Source organism: Trichosurus vulpecula, chromosome 7, assembly GCF_011100635.1.
Source record: "Trichosurus vulpecula isolate mTriVul1 chromosome 7, mTriVul1.pri, whole genome shotgun sequence".
NCBI classification, from domain to species: Eukaryota; Metazoa; Chordata; class Mammalia; order Diprotodontia; family Phalangeridae; genus Trichosurus; species Trichosurus vulpecula.
Genome location: NC_050579.1, coordinates 224,379,410 through 224,406,132, shown reverse-complemented (window position 1 = coordinate 224,406,132; position 26,723 = coordinate 224,379,410). Strand labels below are relative to the sequence as shown.

At 36.2% G+C, this 26,723-nt stretch overlaps 1 protein-coding gene across 1 annotated transcript in view; it reads left to right on the top strand.

Annotated features, from left to right (window-relative positions):
* HCRTR2 (hypocretin receptor 2) overlaps positions 1-25,449 on the top strand; it is a 203,731-nt gene extending 178,282 nt beyond the window's left edge. Inside the window, exons 4-7 of the mRNA XM_036767743.1 lie at positions 142-257; positions 13,179-13,402; positions 19,669-19,790; positions 24,656-25,449. Coding sequence (XP_036623638.1) covers positions 142-257; positions 13,179-13,402; positions 19,669-19,790; positions 24,656-24,885 — 692 coding nt within the window. The 3' untranslated portion in view covers positions 24,886-25,449. The remainder of the gene's footprint in view (positions 1-141; positions 258-13,178; positions 13,403-19,668; positions 19,791-24,655) is intronic.
* Positions 25,450-26,723: the final 1,274 nt, after the last annotated feature.

The following is a 26,723-nucleotide window of genomic DNA, read 5'->3' as shown; positions in this document are numbered from 1 at the left end:
TTTCCCCATTCTGGCAACATGATATTTCCAGTGAAGAACACAAAAACAGTATATATGCACTTCTGAAACATTGACATTAGCATTATTTAGAAATATGGTATGTTTCAACTTTTAATATATATGTATATATTTTAATTTCAGGTGAAATTTATCCTAAGATGTACCACACATGCTTTTTCCTGGTGACATATATGGCTCCTTTGTGTCTCATGGTATTGGCCTATTTACAAATATTCCGAAAACTATGGTGCCGCCAGGTAAGCAGTTTCAGTTGATTTATATTTGACTTATTGAGAATTTGCAAAAACACAAATTACCACAATGGACTTAAATCATGTAGCATACAGTTGATTAGTTAAGGCAGATAATGATAAGCCTTGATTAAAAAGAAAAAGTTGAGATACGAACCAATACTAACTGAGCTAGGTTTTTTTAATATTTACTTTTGAAAAATCCAGTTCGCATACTGTCTTAATGATTCAAAGTTTGGGACACAATTGTACCTACCTGGTAACTTGACTTCACTTATGAGAGTGACATGGGCCAAAGAAAGTAAGGGAGTGGATGGAGACGTGGTTTCCATTTAGCAGAAAGCATCTATGTTGATGAAATCACAGCTGTTTTGAAGCACTGAAGTATAAATAAAAATATAAATAAACACATGGTTGAAAGTATAAATAAAATATGCTTGGATTATATGTTTTTTTTTTGTAATTAACTCCTTTCAGCAGTGTGGATCACAGCCTCTCTGCTTTAAGATACTGTTTCTTAGATAATTGGGAACAAGATGATACAGTGGAAAAAGCATTGACTTTTGAGTCAGAAGATCTGGATTCAGCTTCCACATTTCAACACTACTTTTGTGTCAGTGGGTTACTTATACAACTTCCTGCACCTTGGTTTTCTTATCTATAAATGAAGGAGCTGGATGAGATGACTTCAGAGCTTACTTCTATTTCTAGATCTGTCATAAGTTAGTATGCCTGAATAACATTATTATTATGTTCTGCCCCACCTTTTGGAGAGCCTCTATGAGTTTGTTGAATTGCTTTTTAGGTTGAAATAACAGCCCCAGTGGCAATAATAATAGCATTTATATAGCACCTTAAGGCTCTGTAAAGTGCTTTACATATGCTTAATAATCATAACAATGATAAAAACAATATTTACATAGTCCTTTAAATTTTGCAGAGATTGGTACTATTATTTTCCCCATTTTAAGGTTCATAAAATATGGGTCTGAAAGAGGTCATGTGACTTGCCTATAGTTATATAGCTAATAAGTAGTTGAGGTAGGATTAGAACTCAGGTCTTCCTGAATGCAAATCCAATATCCCCGGGCCACTTAACCCATCACCAGTTTCGTGCATGACATCTCTCCACATTGGAAAGAGCTGTAAGAGCTTGTGCTGCATTAGCAAACCAGTTGACACCCCAAGGTCATCCTTATACCAAGGTAAGACAGTGGAGGAATGCCTTCAGTGGAGAATTATAATTCTAATTTAAAATAATATTTTAATTAATTCTCTGTGATGGATAGATGAATTGATAGAATACTAAATCTGGAGTCATAATTGCCTAGTGTTGAATCCTGCCTTAGATGCTTGCTAGCTGTGTGAGCCCAAGAAAGACACTTAATATCTGTGGTATTAGTAGCACTTACCTTAGAGAACTGTTTGAAGGACCAAAAAGAACTACAAAAATGCATGTATGCACACATATATGTATATGCATATATGTGTTTGTACATCACATATGGTGCTCTGTAATATTTAAAAATCTATATAAATTTTTGTTGTGCTTTTTAATATAAGCCAAGAAATGTGTTGATGGATTGATTAATTGAAATGTCTCCTCGCAAAGACACATATTTTAAACTATTAAGAACAAATTAAACAGAATATTATTTAAGCTTCTTAGTGAAACAGGTTTTATAAATGCCCATAAGAGTTTGATGTGACTGTAAAGGCCATCTAGTCCCGCTCCTCCATTTTACAGGTGAGGAAACTGATACCCAAGAAAGTTAATTTGTCACACAGGTAAGAAGTGTCAGAGGCAGGATTTTAAATCATGGCCACTGATTCTAGAGTCACTGTCCTATCCACTGCAGCAAAGCAAGCATTTCCTTTGCGTGGTGGTTATGTCATGAAGAATATACACAATAATGAGAAGCAGCATGGAATATAAAGACCACCACCATCATCTAGCAGCTATTAATCCATTATCTGCTCATATGTGTCAAGTGCCATATTAAATGAGTTAATACACATAGTCCTTGCCCTTGAAAACCTCAGACAGAGCAAAGCTGATGGTTGGTTATGTCAATTTAGCTCAATTCCTTAAGCACTTATTAAGCATGTACTCTATGTCAGGCACTGAGAAAATGGAAACAAAATATTTCCTGTACTCAAGTTCTTACTTTAGTTAGAGGGAAATGACATGCATAGAAAAATTAAGTACAAAATAGTTTTTGGGGGGCAGGGGATCAGGGTTGGCTTCCTAAGAAAGCAACATTGGAACTAATCTTTTCAGGAAGCTAGCAATTCTATGGGACTAGGTAAGGAAAGAGCCCATTACTGAAATAGGAAAGCTAGTGCAAAGGGGATGAGACAAGGGAGGGAACTGGTGTGTTTAGGGTAGAGCAAAGAGACAAGTCAGGCTGTAACAGTAGAGGGGTCAGGGGAACAATGTACATTTGCACTGGAAAGTAGGCTGGAACTACACAAAGATGGGCTTTACAAGCCAGAGAAATTTGTATTTTAGTCTAGAGTCAAGAGAAAGAGCATATTCAGACTACTGAATAAGGTCCATGAATTAAATCATAAGTAAAGATGGACTGATATATATCAGGAGAAGCCCTAAGCAATATTTGATGTGAAAGTCAAAAGAATTGCAAGCACAGAAAAAAATTAGGTTTGGGGAGAATGTACCATCTTACCTTTTTATCTTAATTGGTATTTATAAAATAAATTAACAAAAATGTAGTATAATGATATAGTTGTATTAATAAAATAATAATATAAGTATTTATTGAAATGAAATGTTTTTGAGGGAACTTGCAGAGTTTCAGGAAATTACTATGTGAAAAGGTGCTGAGACTGTGGAAAGGACTTCAACCAAATCTACTTTAACTCAATTTGAAAATAAGTAAACTGTCTCAAAAAGCTGAAGCAACTTGACCCTGGTCACAAAGACCTTATGCATCCTAGCCAACATTCAGACATATTTCCACTGATATCAAAGCTCACTCTCTTTCCACTGTAGCACATTGCTTTTTCAGGGCTAAATTGTTAACCAAGTCACATAATTGTAGGAGTTGGAAGCAACTTTCAAGGGTCTCTCATCCCTGTAATCCTCAATATAAGTTCCCTGTACCACATATCCAATATGTCACCTTCAGTCTTTGCTTGAAGACTTTCAGTGAGGGGGGATGCACCATTTTCTCATACAATCCATCCTACTTCGGGTAGAGTTAATTATTTGGAAGTTATCCCTGACATCATGATTAATTTGCCTCTTTGCAATCCATTATTCTTTGCTCTATGCTCTGGGGCCAAGAAAAACAAATCAATTCCCTCTTCCACATTACACTCCTCCCACACTGGAAGACAGCAGTCATCTACCTACTAAGTCTTCTTTTTAAAGGCTACGTATCCCCAGTCCAAATCAGTTTAACTCAACAAGGTGGCTTTAACCACTTGCCAAAAGCATGAACTCTAGGCCCTACATCCTGGTGGTCTTCTTATAGTTCTCTACCATATCAAAGTGTTTCATCCAGAACTGAAAATAATATACTAAACGTGGTACAATCAGGGCAGAGTACAGCAGGACGATCATTTCTCTATTCGGGGATTTTATGGCTCTCTTAAGCTACTTGATATTTCATTAGCCTTTGTGGCTTTCCAGTAGAATTTTTCAATTATATTGATTCAACATATTAAAACCTCAGATATGTTATGATCAACAGTTATATAGCCACACAACCCTCCCAGTCTGGTACTTGTGAAATTATAATTGGTGAAGCCCAAGTCTTAAACTCTTAATTTAAAAAATGTCATTTATTAGATTTAGCCTTATATTCTTCCTTGTCAAATTTTTGGCATTATTACAATTCACAACTCTGTTATATGTTGGTTATTTCTCAGCTTTTGGAGGACAATGTATACAAAAACATTGAGTAGGACAGTAAGATGTAGGCACACAATCTTCTTATGTATATATTTATTATGCTTGCAGTCTTTTGCAGATAATAGATGCTCAATGAAAGCAAAAATTAATCGTGCTTACAAATACCAAACACCACTTAATTTCTTTTCAATATGAAAACACACACATACATATAAACACACATATATGCATATATACATAATGTATATTTTCAAGGCTAAAAAATAATCTTCTTTCACAAAATCTCTGCTTCAAAATGTTTCAACAAAAAAGAAGCTGGGATTCAATGTGAACTATCTAGGATGTGAAACCAAGTATTCTTACAAAACAAATAACAACAGAAAATGCCAAGTTCAGCAAAGTCCTGCTTAACAACCATAATCACGTAAATTAACCCCAAATGGGTGATTTGGTAGAAATCCATTTGAGAACTTACTTTTCATGTCCAACTGTTAATTCCCACAAACAGATTTGGAGAACATTATGTGTGCCATAGGCAACATCAGCTGAGCCAACAAATGACTGGCCTGTACCATTTGTCTAAAAACACTGAATGTATGGAATCCAACCTGTTTTCATTCTGAGCACATAAAAAACAAACAAACAAACCAACAAACTAGGGTCTAATTAGAAGTCCTGGTCTGAACTTTTGGTCTAATTATCAGAAATGCCTAATATTTTCTACATTCTTCTAGTTCAAATTTGTATGTTTTTGATACTTCCCAGAAAATGAGGATTTTAAATGACTGGAAATCACCAAGGCTGCAGAGGCTGAAACATACACATCCTCCTTTCCTTGAGCATTTGAGAATGATCTCTTAGCTCTCCACCCATGAGTATCACAAATATCACTTTGAGACTATTGTTTCAGGACAAAAATATCAATCTAGTAACCTTTGGATCTCAAACTCTATCAAGATTCTTGCCTAATCTCAATAAGCATCTGATTCATAATATTCTTATAAATATTGCAAGGCTAGGTGATTACCCTTTTGAACCAGATCTTTTGGGGAAAATCATTTTAATTTATATTTTAATCATAATCTTCCTGATAGAACCCCTCCTCCATCACTGATTCCTCCTCTGTAAAGTAGGAGGGGAAAAAAACCCAAAAATATCAATATACTGACATTAGCCAATATACACAAGCTTCAGTGTCTGTAAGGAGTAGGGAGTATTTCATTCTCTGCTGTTGTTCCCCTCCCCACAAAAAAAGCTTTCCTTCCTTTCTCTTAAATTCCACCATCTGAAGGAGGCCTCCTTCCAATTAACTCTGTGTATGTCTTTTATATGTAACACACACACACACACACACACACACACACACACACACACACACATTGTCTCTCTCATTAGAATGTGAGAATCTTGAGGTAAAGAACTAGGATTTTTTGCCTTTCTTTTAATCCTCAGTGTTTAGCACAGTGCCTGGCATGTAGTAAGTGCTTAATAAATTCTTGTTGATTTAAAGTTCTCCAGGGACAAGGCTAAAAAATAAAACTAATTTTCACATAGAGAGGGCCTTTTATCCCATTCAGTAATACCTTTAGGATGTAGTCCTACCGATAGGATCACTGGGTCAAAAAGTATGAACATTTTTGTAGTTTTTGTTGTGTATTGCCATATTGCTTTCTAAAAATAATGTACTAATTGACAGCTCTACCAACAATACGTGTGCCTATTCCTCCCCCCAATCGCCTTTCAATCATTTTTTTTAAAATTTTAAGCTATTTTTGCCAATTGAATGATTACAATGTGTTATCTCAGAATTCTTATAATTTGCCTTTTTCTAATTATAGATAGTGTGACCAATTTCAGGTGGTTTTGGACAATTTATATCATTGCCTTTAGCCACTTAACTTTTTCTCACTTTTTTATATACCAGATTTTTTTAAATTTTTTTTCTGTCATAAATCTTCCCCATCTGCTTCTTTCCTTTGTATTTCAAATGTATTCACATAAATTTTGGAGGAGGGATATAAAACTAACTTTATATATAGAAAATAATGTATTGTCTCTTAGTATCTTTTTATTTGTTGAATAAATAAGAAACGTTACCTTTTCCACAAGTGATAGAATTATTTTATTTCCTTTTAAGTGTTAAACTATTTTTAATACATTGAAACTATTGGTCAACTAAATTTACTATAATATATAATATAAGGTGAATATGAGCTTGTTATTTTCCCTATTGCTATCCAAATTTATAAAGTATCAATTTCTTCTACACTTTGGTGACCTTGTATTTTTCATCACTGGTGTCTTTGGTTCTAATTATGAATTATTTATTCTCATTATTTGCTGGATTTTAAATTTTTTTTCATCTAATTCAGGCTAGTTTTGATAATTATTATTTCATGGCATAACTTAAGATCTCGTTGTGGAAGTCTGACTTTCTTTTCTGTAACTATTTCTATTAACTATACCCGTACTGTGCCATCTTTTGCCTTTAGATCCTTAGTTCTGTCAGAGGATCTCATACATAAAAGGTGCTTAATAAATATTTATTAAATTGAATTCCCTTAAGAAGGAGTTGGGAATGGAAACAGCAGGTGTCAGTCATTCATTTAAATAAATGCATTACAGCCTATTTTCTAATCCAAAGGCTCACTTTCTATATTCCCTGCTCCTAACATTCCACATCCTGTCCCCTGCTCTTTGCATCTCTGCTAGAATCCCTAGCTTTCTTCAAGAATCAGTTCAAATGTTATCTCCTACAAAATATCCAGCCTAATCCCCTCATTTACTAATTTATCTGCTCATTCTATCCCTGAAAACCATTTTGTTTTGTTTAATTGGTATATATGCATGACTCGATATAATCAATTACTATATGAATGAATGAATAAGTTTAGCTACCTTAAGAGGATCATAGTTAAAAGGAGTAGAGCCTTAATAAGGTCTCCAAGGAAGGGAAACTCAATAATATTTAAAGGAATCAGAAGAAAAGGAAAAAAAGAAGTTGACCTAGTGTTTCAACAATCTGGCTAGCAGCTACTGTCAGGCAGTGTAAAACCAACAACAATCAGCTCACAGAATGCTGCAAGTCCAGGTCCTTTTGATCTGCTTTACTAAGGAAAGCAACGTTAAGGGGTTAACAAGCTTGCTTTAATCTAGCATACAAATATCATTCACTTAGTTCAAGGGAAAAAGCCAGCATCCTGAACTTCAGAGCAAATACAAACAAATTACAAACATCAACAGACAGACCTTGTCTGATTCAAATCCCAATTCATAGTTACCAGAGTTTAATCAGGTCTGAATATCCGGGTAAGCTGGAGGGCTCTTAACTACAGCTGCCGGAGTCTCCACATCAGTTAGCCGCCAAGAGTGAGAGCCCTAAGCAAATAGCTCTGACTTCTCTTTTTATGCACACTTTAGCCATCATCAAACATCAGTGACCAGAACTTAAACTCTTACTATTGGCTCTGGAGTTAGCACCTCCCCTTAGGACCTTGAGGGCTTCACACCCACATAGGCTTAGCACCTAATAGATAGGGATTTGGGCCTGGGGCTTAGCACCTAGTAAGACTCAATCAAAGATCCTGAATTAATTAAAGGAAACAAAGCCCAAACTCTTCAAGGATCCCCAATACACCTGGGCAGAGATAAATATGGGAGAAATGTTCTCAAGAGATAAAATCAGTCTATGAAAGGGTCAATCTTCTTAATTTGATTTTCTAAGCTTTCTTATCCAAGAAACTTGCAGAAATCCTAAAGTACTCATACTCAAACATAGACATACTTATTCATGCATGCATTTGTACTATGCAAATATACACATAACCAGTTTTTATTACCACCAATGAGGAAGTGGGATGTGAGACCTGGAACCTGGGGCCTGAGGAACTGAAAGAACTTGAAAAGCAGGCACAACTGTTTTTGTTGGTGTTGGTATTGTTGAACATTTCTGATAATTAGACCTAAAGTTTAGACCAGGACAATGAAAACCCTAGGTTTTAAAAAAAATGTGATCAGAATGTTGGAAATAAAAGCAAGAACTGGATTCCACACAATTCAGTGCTTTTTAGACAAACGGCATAGGCCAGCCATTTGTTGGCTCAGTTGATATTGCCTATGGCACACATAATGCTCTCCAAATCTATTTATGGGAATTAACAGTTGGACATGAAAAGTAAATTCTCAAATTTATTTCTACCAGTTGTATCTGATGGAATCCCTTCTCCATAAGAACTTCATTTAATAGAATCCTTTTCTACAGAATGTTCCAATGGGTCTTGTTCCAGTCATTTCTGTGCTATGTAGGTGTTATAATTTATTCAAGGATAATAAAATTCAAATGTTCTTTGTTGTTCCTGGTCCTTGCTCTCTTTATCTATATGCAACAAGTAATGCCATTTTGGATAGTCTTCAGATATTTGTCTGTTTCCTGAACAATTAATAAATTGGTGATTTTCACAGAGAACTTTCACAGACATTAAGTCAAATTTAACCACATATTCAGAATGTCTTGGCATTGATAAGATTAAGTTCAGATTTATTTTGGCAACTTAATTTACCTTTCCATTAATATAGTAGTATATTGTAGTTATTGTTCAGTAGTTAGGTGAATTAATTATTCATTAATAGAATATAATTTCAGTTTTCTATTACAATTATTAATATGTCAGTCATTATGCCTTTGCCTATCATAATAAATTGACTTTAGCTCTTGCACTTTCTACCTGGGTGATCTTGGGCAAGTCTGGGCAACAATTTATCTACTTGTAACATGGTGAGGTGGAAGGGTCAGGTTTGATTGCCTAAAGGTCCCTTACAGTTCCAAATCTTTGATCCTATGAACCTTTATTATAAAACTGCAACAAAGGATGAGAGGATGGATTCAGAATCAAATATTTCAATATACAGTCAAGAGTAGCAAGGAGAGCTAATATCTGAAGGTCAATATTCTTTTTAGTTATCTATCACTCAATCGACAAGAATTTATTAAGTCTCTACTATCAGGCTCTCGGCTAGTGTTGGTGATATAAATACAAAGAATGAAACAACACCTACCTTAAAGGAAATTAGCAATTTAGAACAACTGGTTATTAGGTATCTAAGGATGAAGATTAATAAAAGTGCTTGAAAGAAAAAATTTGGGAGATCTGATATGGTGAGCGAACTCTTAGAGTCAGTGTAGAATGAGTCATAAATTTACCTTTTATTACCTGAGATATAACCAATGAATGTGGTAACAAATTAATTATTTCCCAATATTTTCTATATTAGATCTGTAGTTACAGGAATGAAGAGAGTACCAAGAGTTATTCAAGAATTAAGAATGGAAGATCAGAACTATGAGTTCCCTTTTTACTGGAAACATTAAGAGATATGGGATCACCTTGTTGTTGGAGAAGACAACTCTGTAGTACTTTATTATGGAGCAAGAATCCATAGTGTATCAAAAACATAATAAACAAGAGAAGAAAAAAAAAAACAGTAATAACCAGGCAGTGGCAAGGCTCATATTGTAAATGATGTGTTAAAAGGCTTAGATATTTTAGTTTTAACAAGATCAGAGAACAGGATCCACAATAGGGGGTTATAAGAGGCATGACAAATATAGATGCTGTGTAGCCTGAGAGGATACATCATAATATAAATGTTGTAGGGAAGTTTATTGTGAATAGTAGTCGTTGAATGGAAAGGACAATGGATTTAGAGTTTGACGACCTAAGATTTAACCCTGATTCTACTTTATAAACTTGTATACTCGCTGAATCTTTTTGGGACTCAGTTTCCTCATTTGTAAAATGAAAAGAATTCTAGTAGATGACCACTAAGGTCCATTCCATATTTAAATACTGCGACCCCATGACCAATCAATCAACAAACCTCTACTAAATACCTATGCCAGGGGTGTATCGAAGCTCAAGGGAGATGATGAATATAAAGCATTTTGCAGCTTTAAAGTATTATATAAATTTTTGTTGTTGTCATTATTTATAGTCATCAGGTTTCCAGTCAGATGGTCAGATGACAACTTCATTTCTTGAGCCTTCTACTGCACTTCTGCTGAGCTCAAGCAATGTTTATAGAACAATACAGGGGTGTACTGGGAAATGTTTAACAACTAGCCTGGGAGGTCAGATGGGGGAAATGCATGCAGACACACTTTAAAGTTTAATCTATATGATTAACACAAGTCTAGACAATCGACAAAACAATAAATCAAGCATTGATTTGTAGTGATAGCTGAAGTGTATGTACTCACAGTGAATATTTAACAAGGTCTCCCAAGCTGGTTATGCCCCTAACCTGTGCTAAGGTCCTAAATACGGACGATGGAGGTGCAAAAGTGAAATTGTCCCTACCCTCAATAAGCCTATGTTCCATTCATTAGAACATGAGCTCTATGATGACACAGCCAAAGCAAGGTGATAAAAAAGTAGACTATGAATCCGATACTGAAGCTGCCTTTAAAAAGGAACTCAGTTCCAAAAAAGAATTTGTATATGACAGCAACCATGATTTAGAGAGGGTAGAGATGGCGCAAATCTCAAATAATAAGTGTTCATCCAGTACCACTAATTTGCCTCTCTAATATCTGGAAGTATAAATAGACTTCTCCCATAAAATTAAAGGGCATCTACAAGCCCAAGGTCTCTGGGCACAGAAAGCAGTCAAAACCTGATCTGCATGAAACCTCCACTGACCATTCCCGTAGCCTAGAGGCCAAGAAGATACATTGTTTTGTCCCTGAGTGTACCACAAAGATAAAGGAAACAGCTGAAAAAGCAGAACAGAATCAAGATGGTATGCTGGGGCTGCTGTTGGCACATTTTGTTCTTTGAAAAACAAACAAAAAAGCCAGAAAGCATCTAAATTTCATTATTTTATTTGCTAAAGTTTATCAGTCCTCCCAAGTACATAATTAAGAAAATATTGTATTTGGATTAACTCCCTAGTATTATCAAATAACTTCGAAAAGGAATGGAAAAGTACAAATTACATAATTGTTGCTATCAATTCCAACTCTTTCAAATGCTAATGGAGGACCACATGGGACCCTCAGTGTGATAATGTGGGTTCTAAAGATGCTGGTGGCCATATTGGTTTCTCAATTTAGTAAACAATACCCAGATAACAACGCAAAGAAATCAAAATAGTGTAGTCCTATGTTTTCCAAAATTGTCCCATCTTGGGCACAGGTAATCCTTACTAATGAAAATGAAATGAGAAAGGGGTTTGAGCAATATTGCTATATCTGGCAGCAGATGGCAGTGTTAATCCATGGAAAAGTACGTTCGAGTTAGTTTTGTGCTTGTAAGCGATGTCTTATTTTATGCTTATACATCTGAGCTGACATGCTAGTCCAAAAAGTATAATTTAGTAGTTAAATTTACACACACACACACACACACACACACAATTCGTATTTATATAGAAACACACAAATATATATGTATGTATGTATATTTATATATGCATGCGTAGATAGGTAGGTAGGTGGATAGATAGACACAGAGAGAGAGAGAGAGAGCGAGAGAGAGACAGATGGACGGACAGACAGACCTTTATTCTGGAATCTCTCTCCCTTCCCCAAGGACAATAATAATAGCTAACATTTATATAGCAATTTAAAGTTTACATAGTGCTTTACAAATATTATCTCATTTTATTCTCATGACAGCCTTGGAAGGTAGGTATTATTATGCCTGGTTCACAGAGGAGGATACTGAGGCAGTCAGAGGTTTAGTGACTTGTCCTGGGGCAAACAGCTATCTGAAGTGAGATCTGAAATCAGGTCCATCAGACCCCAGGCCTAGTGTTCTATCCATTGCACAACCTAGGTGCCTCAAAGAGACAAAACCTAAATTAGTTGATTTTTTTTAACAAGCAAAAAAAAAAGCCAAACATATATTTGCCCTTAAAAAAGAGAAAAATTTTGAGTTTCTTATTTACTTAGGCACAGTTGAGAAATAGACAAAACTGTGAAGTTTGTATTTGGTGTCCCTCACCTTCCTCTGCCTCTTTCTATGAACTACCTTCTTCCCCACTGAATCGCTTTTGCCAAAGCAACTCTACCCCTACGATCAGGACAAAAGTAAAAAATCCTATAAGCTACCAAGACTTGAATATCAATTCCTTTTGTGTTTTTCTCCTCCCTGGAAAAGTGACACTTCAAAGGAGGACCACAGAAGACAAAATTAAAACTGAAGTAGGGTAGAATTTGAGATTGCAAGGCCTTCCCTATATCCTTCAAATCACACTACTTAGACAACGGGCAGCTAGGTGGCACAGCGGATAGAGTGCCAGGCCCGGAGTCAGGAAGACCTGAGTCTACAGTTGGCCTCAGACATTTACTAGCTGTGAGACCCTGGGCAAATCACTTAACCACTTTCCCATTGTAAAACGAGCTGGAAAAGGAAATGGCAAACCACTCCATTATTTTTGCCAAGAAAACCACCGATGGGGTCCCAGAGAGTCAGACACGATTGGAAATGACTAAACAACCACACCTTAGACAACGATGCTTCAATTTGTCCATCCATCCACCTACATCCATCTAACCACCCACCCAAACAACCATGAAATACACTCTGCTTGATGCCTGGGTTTCAAAGGAAAGCATCCAATATTTCTGCATTCTAGGGCTTTACATTTAGGACTGTCCTGTCGCTTCATCCAAACAGGGCAAAGGCATTTTGGGTTGTATTTTCAATACTTTGTTGGTCCAAAATGCGTTTATTTTAAAGAACTCAATATTGTATAGCTACCTATTCAGCGTGGTAATGACAATAATAATGGCAATGAGAACTGTAATATTTAACTAGCATTTACTCTGTGCTAGAGGGCTAAACATGATCTGGGTTCAAATGCAAATCCTACCACTTACTGTGTGACTCTGAGTAAGTCATTGTAAAATTGAGAGGCTAAACTAGATGATCCTCGAGGTCCCCTCCATCGCTACACGGGTGATCTTAAGCCCTTAGTAAGTCTAGTCATCCCTCCCTCCCTTCCCAAAGCAAGCTAGAACAGTAATGAGATTCTTCTTCCTCTTTCAGATCCCCGGGACCTCTTCGGTGGTTCAGAGAAGATGGAAGCCTCTTCACCCTGCTACTCAGACCCGGGGAGGGCCGGGACAGCCGACTAAATCCCGAATGAGCGCTGTCGCTGCAGAAATCAAACAAATTAGAGCCAGGAGGAAAACAGCCCGGATGCTAATGGTCGTCCTTTTGGTGTTTGCTATTTGTTATCTCCCAATTAGCATCCTCAACATGTTAAAGAGGTAAGCTTGACTAGTGACTCAAACGCTGAATAACATGGGGCTCCTACTTAAGAAAAATAGAAGAGTTAGTTTTGGTAGAAAGAGAAAGTGGGCTGTAGTGGGAAGAATATTGACCAGGAAGACGGATGACCCGGACCCAAAAACCCGGGTCTGCCACTAACTTGCTGTGTCACCTTGAAGAAATCACTTCTAACTGGGCCTGAGTTTTTTCATCTGAAACATGAATGCCTTGTCATAAGTGATTTCTAGCTCTAAATTCTAACTTCTGAGAATCATATCTTGGTATTTTGAGGGGTTTCCGGGTTTTTGGCAGATAGGTGGTGCAGTGGATAGAACTCCAGGCCTGAAGACTGGAAGATTCAGCTTCCTCGAGCTCAAATCCGGTCCCAGACAATTACTAACTGTGTGACCTTGAACAAGTCACTTAACCCTTTTGTCTCAGTTCCTCATCTGTAAGATGAGCTGGAGAAGGAAATGGCAAACCCCTCCAGTATCTTTGCCGTGAAAACACCAAATGGGGTCACAAAGAGTTGGAAACAGCTGAACAACAAAAACAAGATATTTGGAAATATAAATGACATTCTGTCCTCAAATTTAAGTTAACTACTTCAAGGATTTGGGGTACAGAAAGAAGTCAAAATCTGACTTTTTGCCTCCCAAAATAAAATGGTGTTAATGGCCAGTGACTGAACAGGTTAACTGAATGGATTTGAAGACCTCTTGAAATATACCCATGTCAATTCATATCCCCTTCCTGATGACAAACAAGACAGGTACTTTCAAATGCTTTCAAGTTGTGTTAAGCCTTTAAGGCATCAAAAAGATTCAACATGTAAATTGCTTTAAAGATCTGAAACTCTTTGTTTTAAATTTGAATACATGTTTTGTTTTGTTTAAAAATAAAAAAAAAATCCAGTCAGATTTGAATTTAGATGAAAGGGTTTTTAATCCTGGTTCCTTAAAATTATTTTTGTTTGTATTTGTTTTGTGTTCTCCATGAATTTTGATAATGGTAATTCAATATAATTTATTTCCTTTACAATACTATGTATTATATGCACTTAAAAACATTATTCTACAAAAGGGTCCATGGGCTTCACCAAACAGCAGAAAGGATCCATACCTACACAAAATTAAGAACCCTTCAAAGCAATAAGAGTGGAATGCTGGCCCTTTAATTATACTTAGCAGCGGATTTGAGAGTCCTAAAAGGAACTCAAACCAGGACAGTTTTAGAATGTTATATTTGTTAAAAGCAAGGAAAAGCCCACTTAAAAAAAGCTTGTGAATCATTCCTAAAGTGATTATTAATAAAACTCAACAGAGGATTTTATAGCAAGAGAAAACATAACATTTGCTAGACATCACAACTCAGTGGAGAATCTGGCAAGTAGTATGGTTTGCAGATGGACCTAAGTGGGCAGTGGCACCCACAAACTCTGAGTTGCAAGCAGCTGTACCTGAGTTTGGTGACCAGCCAACATTACTAGGAATTATTCTAACTGTTGCACACAATCCCCAGGCAATTCTAATCCTGTTTACAATATGCTCCAAGCTAAAGTGAGAGTTGCTGCTCTCACTTTCCCTTGACTCAGAGTCAACATCAGATTCTCCACAGCTGGGGACCCTGGAGAGAGGGAGAGAAAGAGTAAAAAGACAGCTTTGGCTGGAATCAGACAGACCAAAGGTGGTATAACCAGCTGCAAGTTCTTTAGCTTTCCTTTGGCTTTAAATCAACTCTTGGTTTTGATTATTTAATAGTGTTTGCAGTAAAAGAGGAGGAGAAGGAAATGAACCCAAATTCAGAACTATCACTTAATAGCACAGGCAGCCTTAAAAGATGTGATATGGTGGTGGTAGTGTTGTAGAGGTAAAGGAGGAGGTAAAAGTTCCCTAATTAGCATTACTGAATGTAACTTTGAAGCACTTTGCCAAACACACACACACACACACACACACACAATAAATAAGGGACCTGTTCTCTTCTTCCTTTGTGTTGCCATCTGCCCTGGAGGCACTCCAGTCTGTCTGGCTGTCTGGTCTCACCTCTGCAAATTCATTTGTGCATTGTAAGGTGGCTTGCATTTTAAGGATTTACTCTAATTGAACTAAAATTAATTTTTACTACTCTCTGACTCTCTCTTCCTGCATGTTAACTCTCTGGATTTTCTACTTCTTAACACTTGGGACTTTCGTTCATTCCAAATACCGATAATCTTCTTCTTTTCCTCTTGATTTTCAGTACCTTCCATTCACTTGGCTATTTTTTCTACCTGAAATCAAAACATGTTATCCTTATCAGATTTTCCATCATCTTCTCTTTTCTATGCTTTTTTCTTATTTTTAAACCTTTTAATGTTGTTAAAAATTAACAATTCTCCTTTCCATGTCCATTTACTTAAAAATATAATTTTCCTCACCTTTTTTTCCCTTCATACACATTTGTGTTTTATGCCTGGAAAAAATATCTTTCTGTCTAGCCAGCCAAATTATTTTTCTTTCCAAAAGACTTCAAATCCTACTTCTTCAGTGAAGTTTTTTCTTAACTCTCACTGCTAAAGACAATATTGTGTAGTGGATAGAGCCCCAGACTAGGAGTCAGGATGACCTAAGATCACATGCCCTCTAAGGTACTTCCTAGTTGTGGAATCCTGGGACAAGTAACTGATCCTCTCTGGGCTTTAATTTCTCCATCTATGGGGAACTTAATGGCTTTTAAAGGTTCCTTTTAGCTTTCTAACTAATCATATGTTTAGTGATGATGGCAAGACAGCAAAGATTAATACAGATATAGCATGCTCTAAGTCAGGGGTCTAAACATTTCCTGTCTCATGGATCCCTTTGGTGGTCAGGTGAAGCCTATAGACCTCTTCTCAGGCCCCTTATTTTTTTAAATGCATAAAATAAAATATATAAGATTACAAAAGAAACAAAATCTATTGAAAAGTTCATGACCCTAAATTCAGAACCTCTGCTCTATGGCTAATTGCAGTATCCTAAATGAATTTCATGCTCATGTCTTTGTTTTACTCTAATTTCCTATGGTAGGTATGCTGGAGAATGGATATTTGAAAAGTCATGTTCATTTAAAAGGAACATAGGATGAAGGGCATTGTATTGGGAAAACAGTGATGAATCTGGAGTCAAAAAGCTTGGTTCAAATCCCAGTTCTTATACTTATTATCTGTATAACCTTGGGTAATTCACTAACCTTCTTCAGTTTCTCAAAGGAAAAAGCTGGTCTCTATAACCTCCAAGGCCCCTACTATGTTTAGACCAATGATCCCATCATGGGCCTCTACTCCTTCCTCTATAAAATGAAAGTCTTCAATTAGAAAGTGTCTGAGATTCCTCCCAATTTTTGATCTGTGACACAAAGGAGATTGTTCACAGGATTACACAACTAGGGTGTGGGGGTGGGGAGAAGAATGAGGAAATGGAATAAGGGCTCATCTTCAGAGTATTAGCATTGCCTGCCTATGTATATGACATGTCTATGTCTGTGCTGATTGATTGGCTTTTACCTCTAATTATGAACTTTAAAAAATACATTATTTTCAAACCCCCAAGTGAAAACTTTATTTGTTCAGAGTTAAGCTACAAATTGGCCAGACTGCAAATAGATAACACTACCAGCCTCTCCGTATAGAACATGTCCCAAACTGAGTTTTTCTTTCTCTCAAAACTTAGTCTTGATTATAGAAAGAAATAAGCAGGAAATACACCATTTCTACTAGTACAGGGGAGGGGAACCTGTGACCTCAAGGCCATTAGGTGGCCCTCTAAGTCCTAAGGTGTAGCCCTTTGATTGAATCTAAACTTTATAGAACAAATCCCCTTAATAAAAGGATTTGTTCTGTAAAACTTGGACTGAGTCAAAGGCCGCACCCAAGGACCTAGAAGGCCACATGTGACCTTGAGGCCACAGATTCCCCACTCCTGCACGATTAGCACCACTGCTTACCTAATGTCCTACCATCAAAACCTTGGTGTTGTCTGTGGTTGTTGCTTTTCCCTTGGTGGTCATTTCTAGTCCATTATCAAGCCCAGCCATTTCTGCTTTTCCAAAATCTCTTGCATCCATCTCTTCCTCCCGATTTTTACTACTTTTATCCTATTATAGATTGTTGTTACCTGGACTATTACGTAGCCTTCAAACAGGTCTTCCTATAGTCAGTCAGTTAATAAACATTTATTAAGTGTCTATTATGCATGTGCCAGACTTTGAAGCAAGCGACAGAGATGCAAATATGAAAACAAACAAAAAAAAGAGCCCTCCCCATCAAGGAGCTTACAATCTCTTGTGGGAAAACAACGCATGAAAGGATGCTAGAAAAGAGAGTGACAGAGTGGGAAAGGGCTTGATGGCGTGCTGAACAAGAAAGTGCAGTCAGAGGTGAAATGACAAGCTGTCTGGTTTGGGAGCCCTCTCCTCTTCTCTGGGATCCATCCTTCCTACAGCTGTCAGCTTATTCTTTATATAGAGAGCTGGTCATATCACTACTCTGAATGAAATTCTTTATGGCTTCCAAATAAAATATGAACTGCTTTATCAGACATACAGAACCATTGACCATCTGGTGATTCTGCCTTTCTAGTTTCATCTCTTACACTCATACAAACCAGATTATTCTTTTTCTACCCCTGCACTATTCATTGCTTCCCAGTGTTCCTTATGGCTTCTCTCTCCTCAACCATCGAATATCTACCCTCTTTTTCAAGCCCAGTTCAAGTCTCCTCTCCTCTAAGAAGCTTTTTCTGGTGCTTCTAGTTGATAAATACATCATAAAGCACTTAGTTTTGCATGGCTTTCTTGTATAATTTTCAATGTATTATTTTGTATTTATATTATCTTAATAACAATAACTATCATATACATAAGCTTTAAGGCTTGCAAAATATTTTATATATGCTTTCTCATTTGATCTTCACAATAACTCTAAGAGGTAGATGTTACAGTTATTCCCACTTTACAGATGAGGGAACTGAGGCTGAGAGAGCTTAAGAGACTTACCCAGGGGGCAGCTAGGTGGTGCAGTGAGTAGAGCACCAGCCCTGGAGTCAGGAGGACCTGAGTTCAAATGTGGCCTCAGACACTTGACACATGTACTAGTTGTGTGACCTTGGGCAAGTCACTTAACTCCAATTGCCCTGCCAAAAAACAAAAAAAAAAGAAGAGAGAGAGAGAGAGAGACAGAGAGAGAGAGAGAGACAGAGAGAGAGAGAGAGAGAGAGAGAGAGACTTACCCAGGGTCACACAGCTAAGAAGTGTCAGTGGGTGGATTTGAACTGAGTTCTTCTCAGTTCCAAGTCCAAAATATTATCCATTAGACCACCTCACTGCCTCTGTATCTTTTACCTGACATCCTCCCACTAAACTATTAGCTTCATGAAGACAGAGACCTGTGTTTCCTAATCTTCCTGTTTCCTATAATGAACAACTCAGGGCTCTGCACATAGAAAGGGGTTGATAAATGTTTGATGATTTGAATTTAATATGGAGATTCTTTCCTGTATTTAGAAACTATGATCTCCTAGGTTATTTTTGGTTTTGTCATTCTTTTGTTTTGACATGTAATTTCATCGTTGTAGAGGAGTAGGCATAAATGCTCCCTCCAGGAAATGTAGGCAAACAATCTGCCACTTGTAGTCTTACGTAGATCATTTCCTGGGACACAAAGAAGATGTCTTGCCCATAGTCAAACCTGTCTGCATCAGAGGAAGGACATCCTTCCTTAGTCCAAGGTGGGTGTACCGTCTTAGCCACTATAGCATACTACCTCTCACATTCTAAACTTTGAGCACGAAGACAATAGAAATCTAGTGGAATTTTGTCACAAGATATTTAAGAATGGGATGAATTAAGACAGGGATATTGACATTTCCTTATCTCATTAGGCTTTCAATAATAGTATTTCATAAGTCATATAATCTCTATGCTTAAATTTACTCATAATAAAAATAAAATAAATACTAGCAGCTAACATTTCTGAGTCAGGTACTCTGCTAAGGGCTTTACAAATATGATATCATTTAATCCCCACAACACCTGTGACTAATAGGTGCCATTATTAGCCCCACTTTGCAGGTGAGGAAACTGAAACAGATAGATAAGTGACTTGACCAGCCAATAAGTATGTCTGAGGCTGGATTTGTACTCAGTTCTTTCAGACTGCAGGTACTCTATCCACTATGTCCCTCCCATTGGAAAAACCTTTTCTCTATCTAATCAAAAGATTCTGTAACTTTTTTTTCCCTTTTTGCAGGGTGTTTGGGATGTTTGCCTATACAGAAGACAGAGAGACTGTGTATGCCTGGTTTACATTCTCACACTGGCTTGTCTATGCCAACAGTGCTGCAAACCCAATTATTTATAACTTTCTCAGTGGTGAGTTTTCCATTGCTCCACCTATGAAATCTAAGTTCTCGCCAGCATGTAGCCTGTAATGAAAAGGAGGTTTTTGAGGCTGGCTCTGAAATGTCAGACCAATCCAGTTGCCACACAATGAGATCAGTTCATCCTGGCTTGTCTTATTTTTATTTCCTCCCTAGTGACAGAAAGGGCATATTCTACCAAATTGAAACGCAGTAAATCCTTTTATTTGTGCCTTTTTTTAACTGTGAAAGTGGCAAGAAATACCAAAAAGTACAAACTGTGGGAAATTAATCAGTTTTATATGTTGTTTTAATATATTGACTCAGCATCACCAATAGCACTGGCTTAATAAGTACTGATAAATAAAATCACAATATGTTTGAAGCAAAAGGCTATAGAAATCCAGTAGTTTTATTTAGGAGTGAAACCCTGTTATTTACAGAAATATATGTGGTTTTTTACTTGAAAATAAAGTATCAAGTATTTTCAGTCTCTGGGAAAAAAATACATGGGGTCTTCCAAAACTTTACTGAACTTTTAAGCTTAGTTTTAGCTGAGTTTAGTAAAGAGGTTTCCATAAAGTGCTTCTTGGTTAAAGTACTCACCTTCTATCACAGAGCCAATTTTTATAAGAGACGAGACCTGAACCTAGGTCTTCCTCACTCCAAGGACAGCTATAGCCATTTAATAAAAGTTTGCTGAATGAATTAATTCAAATATGTTTGAAATTACAATTCAAGATAGCTCTATATAGAAACTAGATACACTAAGCTAAGCTTAAAACTGCAGTAAGACTTTTGGGACACCCTGTATAGCTGCCACAAGATCACTTTTAATACATTTCACTTCCCTCCCCCACATTCCCTATAAAATATTTTGTTTTATTTCTGTTTTTCTTGGCTACTGGTTCTATTGGGTTATTTCACTTGTATGACTTAAAAACAAAGACAAACTCACGCAAACACTTAAGTCAAGGAGCAGAAATTATGTATGGCCCAAGTAGAATGTAATTACATAAACCTCTATTCCTTGAAATTTTTTTAAAGAAGATTAAAAGTCAATAGTTTATATTTGTGCCATCTTGTCATGTTAATTTGAATTGTAATTTCAAACATATGTTTTAGGTAATTCATTCATCAAGCTTTTATTAAATGCCTACAGCTTTTCTTGGAGACAGGAAGTACTAGGTTCAATTCTTTTGTTGTTTATTGTTATTCAGTTTTCAGTCCTGTCTGACCCTTCATGACCCCATTTGGGATTTTCTTGGCAAAGATACTGGAGTGGTTTGCCATTTTCTTTTCCAACTCGAGTGTTGCCTCTGATAAACACTGGCTCTGTGACTGAAGGCGAGAAATTTAACCACTAAGTTCTTTAGGCAAACCTCTAAGCCTCTAAGTTGCAAAGAAAGCGCCAGATTGCATTGGTAAAGGGAGTTTCTACATTTGAGAGTTCCCTCTATCAGTGAAACCACAGATCTAGTATTTATCCCCAGGTACTAATCAGTCAACAAATTAGCCAGGCCTAAACTATGATCAGGGATTCTAGAAAGACAACATCATAATCCATGCCCTAAAAGAACTAGCATTCTAGTGGGGGAAAGAACGCGAAAAAACATACAAATATACAGTGTAAATGGAAGGTAATCTAAGGGAGAAAGCACTAAGAGAATGTGAGGGATTGGACCTAGAAATATATCTCCATCCCCCCAAAAAGGTAGGATTTTAGTTTAGTATTGAAGGAAGCCATAGAAGTCAGAAGGTAAAGCGAAAGAGGGAGGCATTTTCAGGGATGGGGAAGAACCTAGAGTCAGGAGAGGGAGGAAAAGCAAGGAGTTCAGTTTCATTGGATCATCGAAGAGTGGAAGAGAGTAAGATGTAAGAAACCTTGAAAGATAGGAAGGGGCCAACTTATGATGGGCCTTAAAAGCCAAACAGAGGATATTACAATTGATTCTGGAAGTACTAGGAGTTACTAAAGCTTGCTGAGTAAGAGGACAATATGGTTAGACCTGAGCTACAGGAAAATAATTTTTGTAGCCAAGTGGAGTGAAGAGACACTTGAGGCAGGAGGACTGATCACCAGGCTATTGCAGTCATTCAAGAGTGACACAATAAAAGCCAATACCAGAGTGGTTACTTTGTGAGTGGAGAGAAAGGGACATATACAAGAGATAGTATGAAGGTAGAAACTACAACAGATTGGCAAAAGAATGGCTACAAGGATGTGAGTAGGAGTGAAAAGTTGAGAATGCCACAAAGGTTATGAGCCTTATTCATAGTATCTCCCTCCTTAAACACACATACTCACACACGCACACACACACTTTACATATCTTTGTATAGCTATGGCTTGGAAGATGTCATATGAAAAAAATGAAACTACATTTTGGGGAAAAATCTTTTCTATGCACCAAATGTTTAATATAAAAATTTTCATATCTGTATACATGATAAACCATTATTTATCTTGATAAGATCATGAATCTAAAGCTAGAAGGGACCTCTTAGGCTTATTGGCCTAAGCCTATCATTTTACAAATGAATAAACTGAGTCCCATAAATGCTAAGTGATTTACCCAAGGTCACAAAAGCAGAAAGCATTAATCAATTACGTAATCAATAAACATTTGTTAAACACATACTTCATGAGAGGCACTGTGCTATGTTTTGGGCATGCAAAGATAGATAAAAAAAAATTCCTACCCTCAAGAAGCTCACACTCTAATGGGGAGACAACATTCAAACAATTATGTATAAATAAGATATACATAGATGGATAGATAGATACATATAGATAGAGATATATAGATATAGATATAGATGTGTGTGTATATACACACACATACAGGCATTGGAGGTAATCAAGAAAATTAAAGATGTAGAATTAAGGGGAAGGTATAAGAAAAGGCAGAAAGTGAGGTTTTAGCAGAGACTTGAGATATGACAGGGAAGCCAGGTGATAGAGATGAGGAGGGAGAAAATTCCAACAATGAAAAATAGCCAAAGAAAAATGATGGAGAGTCTCATTCAAGGAACAGTAAGGAGTCCAGTGTCATTTAATTGCAGAGTCTGTGGAATGCGGGAAGTATAAGAAGACTGGAAAGACAGGGGATTTTATAGTTGATCCTGAAGGTAACAGGGAGACACAAAAAAGTTTATCAAGTAGAGGGGTAAGAGAGGTCAGACTTGCACTTTGGGAAGATCACCTTAATAAGTAAGTGGAGAATAGAATGGAGTGGAGAGAGCTTTGCCTCAGAGAGACCAACCAGTAGGCTATTTTAATAGACCAGGTGTGAGGTGATAAAGGAATGGTGTTAGTTCAAAAGGAGAGAAGGGGAAATACATGAGTGATGTTTTGACAGTAAAATCAATAGACTTTGGCATCAGATTTGATGTGAGGGTTGAAAGTCAATGATGAACGTTAGATTGTGAGCTTACGTTATTTACTGGGAAAATGATGGAGCCCTTTATAATAATTGGAAAGTCAGAAAAAGAGGAAAGTTTGGGGATAAAGATAATAAATGAATTTGATTTTGGATATATTGAGTTTGAGATATCTATAAGACATCCGGTTCAACATATCCAATGGGCAGTTGGAGAGGTAAGATTGGAAGTCAACAGAGAAGGTAGAGTTAGATAAGAAAAGAATCAGAGGTGAGATTGAAATATAGGATGTCTGAATCAAGGGGTCTGTGTTCTTTCTACTACAATACCATCCCATGATATATGCTACAAAACCTAGGATAGGATAAACATTGATTTTTTAATGGATGGTACTGATCCATTGCTTTTCTGTTTTGCTATCATTATATCTGCACAAAGAGAAAAAAAGTCTAACTAAGGTAACTTGATATATTGAAAAGAAAACCGAGCTAGACTCTAGGAGGGAAGAGCTTTAGTCTGAACTTTGCCATTTATAGATGCATAACCTCAAACAAGTCATGTGACACTCTGGGGCTTCAGTTTATCTATAAAATGGGGAGACCTGACTAGGGTGTTTTAAGGTCTTTTTAGGTTCTGACATTTTATAATTGTATTATTTGTCAGTGAGTAGTGGCAAAATGATTTTTTCCACATTTCAGCTTGTTGTTAAACATTGTGTAGATAAACAACATATTTTATTTTCTATCAAGTTGGAAGACTGTACCCAAATCCATGTCAACACATGGCTGGAGTAAAGTCATTCAGCAGGAGTTAAGCCCAGAGTGGAGGCCACAGCAGGGTGAGCTTAATGCCACTGAAGGTTGTATTATGGTTAAGTCAGGGTTGTTGATAACTATTCAGCCAAATTGATTGACATTCTGTAGATTTAAAGCAAAAAGAAAAAATAAGACATTTTTAACATTTCAGCCACTTTTATTTTGGGGTTGTGTATATAGTTTTCACTTGTTACCTCATAACACTTGAGACTTCTTTCACTACTTCCTTGTTCATGAGATTTCAACTTCCTTATCCATTAAATAAGGTCACCAGAATAGGCATCTTTAAAAATATTTCCATCAAAGACCTTCTGGTTCTATAATATGTATGTGTGCATGAGAAAAATCTATATGACACATGAGTGTGTGTGTGTGTGTGTGTGTGTGTGTGACTCGAAAGTAAGGAGATGGGGTCTATCTACAAAAATCAGTATCATTACTTTTTAGTCACACCTCATATATCTAAATGAAAGTCTACCAATTCATAAATAAAAGGATACAGATTTTTCAAGATTTTACTAAATTCAATTTCCTTTTCCTGTTTTCATTGTACTAGTACAATGTTATACTTTAACCCCTTATTTGGCTCAAGTCAGCCACTTATATTTACTGCATTCATGTTTTGTTGAAACATATTTGCACATAATTCTTTTTCTTTTCTCTCTAACTGAATTGCCAGGAAAATTTCGAGAGGAATTTAAAGCAGCATTTTCTTGCTGTTGCCTTGGAGTTAACCCTCGCCAGGATGAACGACTTGCCCGTGGACGGACAAGCACAGAGAGTCGGAAATCCTTGACCACCCAATTCAGTAGTTTTGATAATGTATCGAAACTTTCAGAACACGTCGTACTGACAAGCATAAGCACACTCCCAGCAGCAAATGGAGCTGGACCACTTCACAACTGGTAGAATATTTATTCCTACATCAAGGATAGCTTAATAAAAAGTTATGTGCATTGAAATCTGATCCATCCAAAGGTAAAGCAAGAGTATGGGCCCAATATAAATTTATAGCTTTCAACTCAGATTGAACAAAGTTATTTCCTAATTATATTAACCAGTTAGAAAATGTTATCTTTTGATGACAATTACTTAATTTTGAAACCTTTGTGGAAAACATTAATTTCAGCAACTTTGCAAATTAAAGAGTTATTTATTGCTCAACAACATTTCACATGCAGGATAAGTTGAATGAATAATTTCTACATTTACCTATTCATTTTAAGTTGTCTAATAATTTTAATCTCTTATTTCCAAATGGAAAGATGTTAAGTGATTTATTTCTGTTCAAAAAGTAGCATTTACCCCTTTTAACTGTCTGAGATGTATATGATGATTTAATATTAAATTTCAAACACAAGAAATGACAGACTTCCAAAGGAACGTCTGAATAAATAATATTTCTATTAAAATCATATGATATCTGAGTTAAATTCCTGCCTCTATCGCATAGCAGTTGGGTGAACATGATCAAGCCATGTAACCATTCAGCATTCCCTCATCCCTAAGAGACTATAAGCTACAGATGAGAAGCCCAACAACTTTGGTGTAGAAAGTTTCCCTTCACCAATGAAAACACAGGTTTCCCCTCAAAAACTCTCCATCCCCTGCAAAAATAAAAACTAAAAACTGAAATTCAACAGCTGATTTTCATTTTACATAAAAATTGGATGCAATTTGTTTTCATTTGCCAATTCATTTCATCATTCATTTTATGAATGCTCTGAGTTTTATAACTTCAGCTGTTGTAAGTTTTCCTTGAAATTCCTCTTAGTATCTAATCAAGAAAGCCAAATGATATTAGAATATAAAGCTTGGAATCTGAAATAAATAAATAGCTTCTCATCAGTTCTTTAGTTTTTAAAGAAAACATCTATTTCAGAAAACTTGAAAAAAATCACAGCTCTCTAATATTGTATTTGAGAATAAGATAAAATGGTGTTTTCGTAATCAGTAAGAAAATGTTCCTTATGCTGATTTTGTAGGATTAACAATGCAACATATTTTATAAACAGAATGAAGGAAAGTTCACTAAATTTTTAATTTATCATATATTTACAATTTAAATTGCAACATGTGCTCACCATATATTAGTTACAGTCAATTAACAAACTTTTAAAGCACCTACTCTGTTCCAAGTACTGTTCTAGTAATTTGCAGAATACAACCATTCAAAAAATAAAGCATTTTTTTTTTCTGGAACCTACATTTTAATAGAAGAGTTCAAAACAAATGTTTTCCAAATCTCATGCTTGGTGTGATATTCAATTTGAAAGACCAAAAGGAAACATAATGTTTCATACAAGGGGTGCTTTCCTATGTAAGACATAGGATTCATAGTATCTAAGATTTTACTACTATGAACATTTCTGATTTAAAAATTTAATTTAAAAAAAACTTGAATAAGTGGTGCTTCATTCCAAAATATAGCAGAAAGTCTTCTGCTTGATGTTGAAGCCAAGTTGTTAATCTTATAAATTAAAATTGCATTGAGCTTTTATTAATTATCAATGTATTCTAACTCACTTGAAATAAAAAGAATGGTTGCTTATTATGCTTATTGTAATAGAAATTACATTACCCAATATCAATTACATAAATGTAAACCATTTAAATATGTGTATGTATATATGTATGTGTTTATATATGTGTGTGTATATATATATACACACATATATGTAGGCCTTCTCATTGAGAATTTGTAAAACAGTTTCTTACTTATATTCATATGATTGTTTCCAATTTCT